The sequence below is a fragment of the Oncorhynchus clarkii genome, chromosome 28, assembly GCF_045791955.1.
Source record: "Oncorhynchus clarkii lewisi isolate Uvic-CL-2024 chromosome 28, UVic_Ocla_1.0, whole genome shotgun sequence".
In the NCBI taxonomy this organism is placed as follows: Eukaryota; Metazoa; Chordata; class Actinopteri; order Salmoniformes; family Salmonidae; genus Oncorhynchus; species Oncorhynchus clarkii.
The window spans coordinates 18,580,009-18,589,614 of NC_092174.1; the positions used below are offsets into that span (position 1 = coordinate 18,580,009).

The following is a 9,606-nucleotide window of genomic DNA, read 5'->3' on the forward strand; positions in this document are numbered from 1 at the left end:
CACCAACATTAAGTTTGCCGATGACACAACAGTGGTAGGCCTGGTCACCGACAACGACGAGACAGCCTATCGGGAGCAGGTCAGAGACCTGGCCATGTGGTGCCAGGACAACCTCTCCCTCAACGTGATCAAGACAAAGGAGATGATTGTGGACGACAGGAAAAGAGGACCGAGCACGCCCCCATTCTCATCGACGGGGCTGCAGTGGAGCAGGTTGAGAGCTTCAAGTTCCATGGTGTCCACATCACCAACAAACTAACATGGTCCAAGCACACCAAGACAGTCGTGAAGAGGGCGCGACTAAATCTATTCCCCCTCAAGAGACTGAAAGGATTTGGCATGGGTCCTCAGATCCTCAAAGTTTTACAGCTGCACCATCGAGAGCATGGTGCAACTGGTTGCATCACTGTCTGGTATGGTAACTGCCTAACCTCCGACTGCAAGGTTCTACAGAGGGTTGTGTGAACGGCCCAGTACATCACTGGGGCCAAGCTTCCTGCCATCCAGGACCTCTATATCAGGCAGTGTCAGGAAGGCCCTAAAAATTGTCAAGGACTCCAGCCACCCTAGTCATAGACTGTTCTCTCTGCTACCGCACGGCAAGCGGTACCGGAGCGCCAAGTCTAGGTCCAAGAGGCTTCTTACCCCCAAGCCATAATACTCCTGAACATCTAATCAAATGGCTTCCCAGACTATTTGCATTGACCCCCCCCCCTTATTTTCAGTTACCTGATGTGGAATATAGTTACTTGCATGTACATATTACCTTAGCTAACCGGTGCAACCGGCACATTGACTCTGTACCCGTACCCCCCTGTATATAGTCTCGCTATTGTTATTTTACTGCTGCTCTTTAATTTTTTGTTACATTTATTTCTTATACATATTTTTTTTTAACTGCATTGTTGGTTAGGAGCTCGTAAGTAAGCATTTCACTGTAAGGCCTACTACACCTGTTGTATTTGATGCGTGACTAATAAAATGTAATTTAATTAGGTTATTAGAAGGCTCTTTTAAAGCAATTTTAAGTTGTCGTTGTGCCTCATTGCATTGTGAAAATAAAATATATATATATAGTAGTTATTAATTCATGGCATGGTTTATTTTATCCAAATGTTGAATATACATGCAGACAAATTGATTCATACAGAGGAATAATAGCCTACTGTCTGGAGTCATAAAAACTATTAGGCTAAATAAATCGCTGTTATTTTGTTGGGTAACTGGTCGGCTTTTGAAACTCCTAAGAGGCGGCGCCTTTCTTCAATATAATCATTAATTCGCAACACGTATCTGATTATTCATAATGAATAGGATTTATTTGTTTCAATTTGTTTACATACCTCATTGTAACCAAAAAGTCACAAATGATTAAACACACACACACACACAACATGAGCAGATTGGTCAAAAATATTCTTTATTAAAGACAATCAGAAAGAATGTGTCGGTACTTATTTATTTTGAACCAAAGCCTCAAATGAGTGAGTCACTTAAATGAGTGAGCTTTATGCTGACAAATGTAGCTTTATGCTGTAAAATGTCCTGCTAAATAGTCCAAGTCTAAAGGAAATTCCATTAAAAAAATGTAAATGTAATAAATAAATTAAATGGAGCAGTTCTTGAAAAGATGTACAACCTTTTTCCCCTCTGTGTCCAAAATGTAATATTTTATGGAAATCTATTACAGTAAGGTACTTTAATTGTTACCCAGAAATGCATTTGATATTAAAATAAAAATGGTTGCATTGGGCCTTTAACCTGAATGCAATTATAGAAATGTTGCTTAAGATTCAATTATACTACACATTCTTCAAGTGTTCTTGTGCACTGTCTCATATAATAATTGTCTATCCTCTCCAACCTCTATGTCCCTCTTGTGCAGGTTCTGTGTCAGGAGAAGTTGACAGGGTCCGACCAGACGTCCTCGGTGCAGGTTCGTAAGACCAGCACTAGTAACCCCATCCCCGTGAAGAGCCCGCCCGTCGCCGAACCCCCCAACCCTGTCACTATCTCAGACCTCTCACGCTCTGTGGCCGCCTCGACCCAGGATCTCCACAGGAGAGGGGGGGGTGGCGAGCCCTACTCAGGGGGCCCGGTAGGCATCGGCCTAGCCGACGCAGGCAGGAGCACCTCCAACCTGGCCATCTCTGGCTCTCACAAACACCTGGCCCACTTTGGGTCAACTGTCAGTATCGCCTCGGACATCTCCAACCCGTACGCCACACAGGAGCTCCAGCAGAGGCTGAGCGAGTTGCAGAAGTAAGCACGTATGAACGCAAGCGCACACACAAACACATTGATACATGCACATACAAGTCATAGACTGTTCTCTCTGCTACCGCATGGCAAGCAGTACCGATGCACCAAGTCTGGAGCCAACAGCACCCTTAACAGCTTTGACCCCCAATCCATAAGACTGCTAAATTGTTAGTCCGGGTAGCTATTTGGTTATCTGCATTGACTATCTTTTGACTCATCATATACAGTACGCTGCTGATACTGTTTATTGTCTAATCTGTCACACCTAGTCACTTTACCCCTACCTATATGTACAGCTGTATTACCTCAATTACCTCGTACCTGTACACATCGACTCGTAGTGGTACCCCTTGTATATAGTCAAGTTATCATTGTATTTATTCCTTGTGTTATATTCTTTTTTTTAATTATCTTTGCATTGTTGGCAAGGGCCCGTAAGTAAGCATTTCACTGTTAGTCTATACCTGTTGTTTACGAAGCACATGACAAATGCATTTGATTCTATATACACCATTTTACAGTAAACAAATTGACAAGACTTTCAGCACACTTATAGGGAAGGACATTCAACAAGCACAGCACTTACACAAATGACTGATGATTGGCTGAGAGAAAATGATGATAAAAATATTGTAGGGGCTGATTTGTTTGACTTCAGTGCGACTGTTGACATTATCGATCATAGTCTGCTGCTGGAAAAACACATTTGTTATTGCATTACACACCCTGCTATATTGTGGATAAAGAGTTACTTGTCTAACAGAACACAGAGGGTGTTCTTTAATGGAAGCCACTCCAACATAATCCAGGTAAAATCAGGAATTCCCCAGGGCAGCTGTCTAGGCCCCTTACTTTTTTTTCAATCTTTACTTATTGACATGCCACTGGCTTTGAGTCACTGAAATGACTGCAGCACTTACCAAAGAGCTGCAGTTAGTTTCAGAATGGGTGGCAAGAAATAAGATAGTCCTACATATTTTGAAAACTAATGCATTGTATTTGGGACAAATCACTCAATAAACCCTAAACCTCAATAAAATCTTGTAATGAATAATGTGGAAATTGAGCAAGTTGAGGTGTATTTGGAGTAACCGTGGATTGTGAACTGTTATGGTCAAAACATGTTCATACAACAATAGCTAAGATGGGGAGAAGTCTGTCCATAACAAAGCACTGCTCTGCCTTAACAACACTATCAACAAGGTAGGTCCTAAAGGACCTAGTTTTGTCGCAACTGGACTATTGTTCAGTAGTGTGGTCAGGTGCCCAAAGAGAGATTTGTGGCATACACCACAAGACATGCCACCAGAGGTCTCTTCACAATCCACAAGTCCAGAACAGTCTAGAGGTGCACAGTACTACATAGAGTGACTACATGGAGCTATATTCCACATCAGGTAACTGAGGCAAGCAGTAGAATCAGATAAAAAAATGAATAAAAATACACCTTATGGGACTGTGAAGAGACACATACAGTGGGGCAAAAAAGTATTTAGTCAGCCACCAATTGTGCAAGTTCTCCCACTTAAAAAGATGAGGCCTGTAATTTTCATCATAGGTACACTTCAACTATGACAGACAAAATGAGAAAAGAAAATCCAGAAAATCACATTGTAGGATTTTTAATGAATTTATTTGCAAATTATGGTGGAAAATAAGTATTTGGTCAATAACAAAAGTTTATCTTAATACTTTGTTATATACCCTTTGTTGGTAATGCCAGAGGTCAAACGTTTTCTGTAAGTCTTCACAAGGTTTTCATACACTGTTGCTGGTATTTTGGCCCATTCCTCCATGCAGATCTCCTCTAAAGCAGTGATGTTTTGGGGCTGTTGCTGGGCAACACAGACTTTCAACTCCCTCCAAAGATTTTCTATGGGGTTGAGATCTGGAGACTGGCTAGGCCACTCCAGGACCTTGAAATGCTTCTTATGAAGCCACTCCTTCGTTGCCCGGGCGGTGTGTTTGGGATCATTGTCATGCTGAAAGACCCAGCCATGTTTCATCTTCAATGCCCTTGCTGATGGAAGGAGGTTTTCGATCAAAATCTCACGATACATGGGCCCATTCATTCTTTCCTTTACACGGATCAGTCGTCCTGGTCCCTTTGCAGAAAAACAGCCCCAAAGCATGATGTTTCCACCCCCATGCTTCACAGTAGGTATGGTGTTCTTTGGATGCAACTCAGCATTCTTTGTCCTCCAAACACGACGAGTTGAGTTTTTACCAAAAAGTTATATTTTGGTTTAATCTGACCAGATGACATTCTCTCAATCTTCTTCTGGATTATCCAAATGCTCTCTAGCAAACTTCAGACTGGCCTGGACATGTACTGGTTTAAGCAGGGGGACATGTCTGGCACTGCAGGATTTGAGTCCCTGGCGGCATAGTGTGTTACTGATGGTAGGCTTTGTTACTTTGGTCCCAGCTCTCTGCAGGTCGTTCACTAGGTCCCCCCGTGTGGTTCTGGGATTTTTGCTCACCGTTCTTGTGATCATTTTGACCCCACGGGGTGAGATCTTGTGTGGAGCCCCAGATCGAGGGAGATTATCAGTGGTCTTGTATGTCTTCCATTTCCTAATAATTGCTCCCACAGTTGATTTCTTCAAACCAAGCTGCTTACCTATTGCAGATTCAGTCTTCCCAGCCTGGTGCAGGTCTACAATTTTGTTTCTGGTGTCCTTTGACAGCTTTTTGGTCTTGGCCATAGTGGAGTTTGGAGTGTGACTGTTTGAGATTGTGGACAGGTGTCTTTTATACTGATAACAGGTGCCATTAATACAGGTAACGAGTGGAGGACAGAGGAGCCTCTTAAAGAAGTTGTTACAGGTCTGTGAGAGCCAGAAATCTTGCTTGTTTGTAGGTGACCAAATACTTATTTTCCACCATAATTTGCAAATAAATTCATTAAAAATCCTACAATGTGATTTTCTGGATTTTCTTTTCTCATTTTGTCTGTCATAGTTGAAGTGTGCCTATGATGAAAATTACAGGCCTCTCTCGTCTTTTTAAGTGGGGTAACTTTCACAATTGGTGGCTGACTAAATACTTTTTTGCCCCACTGTACACACACACACACACACACACACACACACACACACACACACACACACACACACACACACACACACACACACACACACACACACACAGGTACAGATGCATGCATACGCACACGGGCAATAGCACACGCACTTTACACACACATATATTGTTGTATGGTGGTATCACACATTTTGTGTTGTGGATATGTGGTGGCTTGACAGTGTTATATGATGTACTGTTTTTTCTTTAGTTGTATGTGTAATGTAAGTGTCTTAATGTGTTTGGACCCCAGGGAGAGTAGCAGCAGCTAATGGGGATCCCTAATAAAATACAAAATACAAGTACCACATTGTGACACAATACAAAGAAATGCAACGACATTGACTAACCTGCAGATTATATTACAGACCTAATGTGAATGATTGTTTTGTTACAGAACAATGTGACTAATGTGTGTGTCTCTGTCTACAGTGGCTCAGCCGGTCATTTGCCCCTGGGTGAGGTGCAATTGACTGTCAGACACAGCCCTCAGAGGAACAAGCTCATTGTGGTTTTGCATGCCTGCCGGTAAGAGACATGGCGGGAGACTTAGGTCCCGCGTCCCAAAGGCCATTTAGGATGCATCCATACTGTAGCTTCCACATGTTACTCTATACACTAACTATTGGAGAATGTATCATATTCTGTTATCAGCTTTATCCACTCATTTTTATTCAATGTACAAGCCTTTTTCTTTGACCACAGACTTGATGCGCAATAATATAATCATTTTGGATCATTTTATTTTAACCCATTACACTTGTGGGAATTGGCCTATATGGACAGGGCTAAATGTAAATGTTTTTTTTTTTTTTACAGACAATATGAAAAGCGTAAGCATGGTAGCAATTGAAAGGGAACAGTTTGGAGATTATGAGAAAATTATTAGACCAAAGTTGAGGACCCAACAGTTCACCTGACACAAGACTGAATCCAAACATTACACTGTTGATTTTATGTGCATGTTACATTTGCTGTACTTTTCACCTCATGTGTTGATAATGAAATCTGAATATCTGGCCACACTCCCTAAGCAATTTCAATGCACTTTTATGACTCAAAGAAGAGTCATCAACTATAAGGTGCTATTTTTTAGCTTTCCTAGCTTTGCCATTGAGGAACTAGAGCAAGGACACTTGTAGTTGTTTTTGTTTGGAACACAACCCAGCATCCCCTCCAACCGACAATTACTGTTGTTTATGCAATCCAAAAATTGACCATTATAAATTGCAATATGGTCAGTTGGGCATCATTTGAAAGCTTGTTCTATTGCCAAAATGACTAGCTAAGTAATAAAATATGATCTTAGTGTTTGGCTTTCAGAAGGCAATTCAGAGAAAAATATTGTAATTATTTTGTGCGCATAGAAAGGAGTCATAAGTGCATTCAGGTGTGCCGCGGTGAATTCTCTTCACAACAGACAAACAGGCTCATTCTGTTCAGAACAACCCAGGGTTTCACGCCATACAGTGCTGTGAAGCGCAGAGCCTGAGCTCTGATATAATTTATAGTGTGTTACTGTACAGCCACTGCGTTCCAATTTAGGCGCTTATCAGTGCCCAAATCTGTCATTTGTATCAACAAGTGTAAAGGGCTACCTCAAATGATGTGAAACGGTGTGTTCTTTTTTTATCTATCTCTCTACCTCCACTCTCTCTTTCTCTCTCCCACTCTCCACAGAAACCTGATTGCGTTCACAGATCATGGGTCGGATCCGTATGTGCGGCTCTATCTTCTACCTGACAAGCGAAGGTCTGGGAGGAGGAAAACCCACACGCACAAGAAGGACCTGAACCCTGTTTACGATGAGATGTAAGTTTCAACATTCATCTTTGTTCCTCTTACCATCAAACACCAGTGGATTTACTGGTAGTCTACTGGTAGTCATTGTATAATTGAATTGTTTGTGTGCATGTGTTGTCAGATTTGAGTTTGGTGTGTCGGTCGTGGAGTTGCACAGGAGGACTCTGGATGTGGCGGTAAAGAACGGAGGAAATATCTTTTCCAAACACAAAGGGCTGCTGGGGAAGGTGAGACTGGACCTCTCCTCCTACTGCAGAACTGTGTCTATCCATGCATGCCCCTTCTGTTATTCGATAACATACAGTAAATGTGAATACACATCATTACCTGTCCAAAGCTCACTTTCCCTCCTTCATATCGTGTCATCTTGACAGGTGCTGGTGGATTTGACTCACGAGGATATCGTCAAGGGATGGACACAATGGTCAGTGAAATACTTCATTTGTTTATTTATTTATTTTGTACAATTATTAGTACAATTAAGTCCAGTCGTGTTCACACACATATTTGGGGACTTCTTATAATAATTTAATAAGAACTTTCATCATAAGATCTGAATATCAAGGAATCAAGCATAGAATAAGACTGTGTGTTTGTTATTCTAGATTTTTTTTATTTTAAATTTACAATGTGTCTCCTGTCTTTGCTACTAGGTATGAGTTGAGTGAGGATGGTCTGAGAAAAACTCTCCAGCAGCTGTAGACTACGAGAGGTAGAGGAGGACCTAATCAAGTCTTCACCAACGTGGCATTGCCACTAGGGCCCTACTGTAAGTGTCAAGCAGTGTCTATAGAGTAGTGCTGTTTTAGGATAAGTTTTGCTTTTTGGATAACAATGAATACAATTACATAGTTAGGTGTGAAATGATCCTAGATCAGCACTCCTACTCGGAGACACTTGGCATATACGGCCCCTGAGCAAACGTATTGGCCTTTTTCATACAATTGCTTTTAAATCCATGAACAACTTTTTGGGTGGTTTTCCCTTTTTTAAATTATCGTTTATTTACATGACTTGCAATTGTAAAAAAATATATACATTTTGATATTCATTTATTCACATCAGTTGCATCGTTATCTCTCCCCACTTAGAAATGATCCAGTGCAATAGTAAGAAAGGGAGTATGTGTTCAAACTAATTCTACATTTTTTTAATCCATATTTTAAAATAAAATGATTGAGGACTGTAACAAAATATATATTTTCTTGCTACGGCTGTTACAGCAGGTTTTGCTGCCTTGTTTTATGTCGGGAATGTACAACATATGAATATGTAAATATGTACAATGACAATGAGGACTAAAGAGAAGGTTTATTATAATGTTTGTAGTGGAGGGTTTTGCTTGGTCACAATGACTATTTTATAATTCAACAAACTACATGCAAACTATATCAGAGCTAAGTTGAACTACGACCCGTCTATCCTCTAAGGGAAATAGTATATATATATGTATAGTACTTCGCCACCAAAGAGACAATGAAATGAAATACTTGTCTGTGGGGTTTTAACTAAACCAAATATATTTGCACACTATTCGTTTATGCATGTTTAAAATCTTTCAAAGCATCAGCATAGTGTTAACAGTAATAATAACAGAACTTGGCTGAGTTAACCTCACAGTGATATTCCAGCCTTCTTCAAATCATTGTGGCTTATGATAATTGATTTCCCAACTCTGAAATCACGACAGATGAAATATATTTATCATGCTTGTTGTCAATAAATGCACCAGTCTTCATGTTTTTGTTCTACGAACACATTTCAGCATGCACATCTTATTCAACGCTTCTCTTTACTGCAATCGCTTGCAAAAAACACAATGTTTTGGTTTACGTTATAGGTGTGAAATGATCCTAGATCAGCACTCCTACTCGGAGACACTTGGCATATACGGCCCCCTCACCTTTATTGATTATGTCACCTGTACCTGGATATCTGTAACACATGTAAACACTCTGTTATGACTTTATTGATCTGGTTACCATAGTAATGATGTATCATAATGAAAGCATTTTAGATTGTACCATGTTTAAGCTGTAACATAGTGGCTTGTAGCCTAATGTATCAGTTCTGATGTGTTCTCATATTTCTGCAACCTCTGTCCTTTTTTAAAAAGTAGTTGTATGCGTACCTACAGGTAACTGCCAAAATAAAGAAACCACCAACATAAAGTGTCTTCATGGGGCTTTGGGCCACCACGACCCAGAACAGCTTCAATGCACCTTGGAGGGATGCGACACCATTCTTCCATGGAAAAATTCCATAATTTGGTGTTTTGTTGATGGTGGTGGAGAACACTCAGAATCTCCCATAAGTGTACACTTGGGTTGAGATCTGGTGAGTGAGAGACACGCGCGCGCATACACACACAGGGGTGGACTGGGAAGTAATTGCAGTGCTAACTGCCACTAGAGATCCTGGTTCGAGTCCAGGCTCTGTCACAGCCAGTCGCGACCG

The 9,606-nt window shown here is 41.0% G+C and overlaps 1 protein-coding gene across 2 annotated transcripts in view; it reads left to right on the forward strand.

The window, feature by feature from the left end:
• Positions 1 to 9,320, forward strand: part of LOC139386992 (extended synaptotagmin-2-like) — a 56,401-nt gene extending 47,081 nt beyond the window's left edge. For both annotated transcript variants that reach the window (XM_071132924.1, XM_071132925.1), the window contains 6 exons: positions 1,886 to 2,262; positions 5,779 to 5,874; positions 7,027 to 7,158; positions 7,271 to 7,376; positions 7,524 to 7,573; positions 7,803 to 9,320. In XM_071132924.1, the coding sequence (XP_070989025.1) occupies positions 1,886 to 2,262; positions 5,779 to 5,874; positions 7,027 to 7,158; positions 7,271 to 7,376; positions 7,524 to 7,573; positions 7,803 to 7,851 (810 nt within the window). In that variant the 3' untranslated portion in view covers positions 7,852 to 9,320. The remainder of the gene's footprint in view (positions 1 to 1,885; positions 2,263 to 5,778; positions 5,875 to 7,026; positions 7,159 to 7,270; positions 7,377 to 7,523; positions 7,574 to 7,802) is intronic.
• Positions 9,321 to 9,606: the final 286 nt, after the last annotated feature.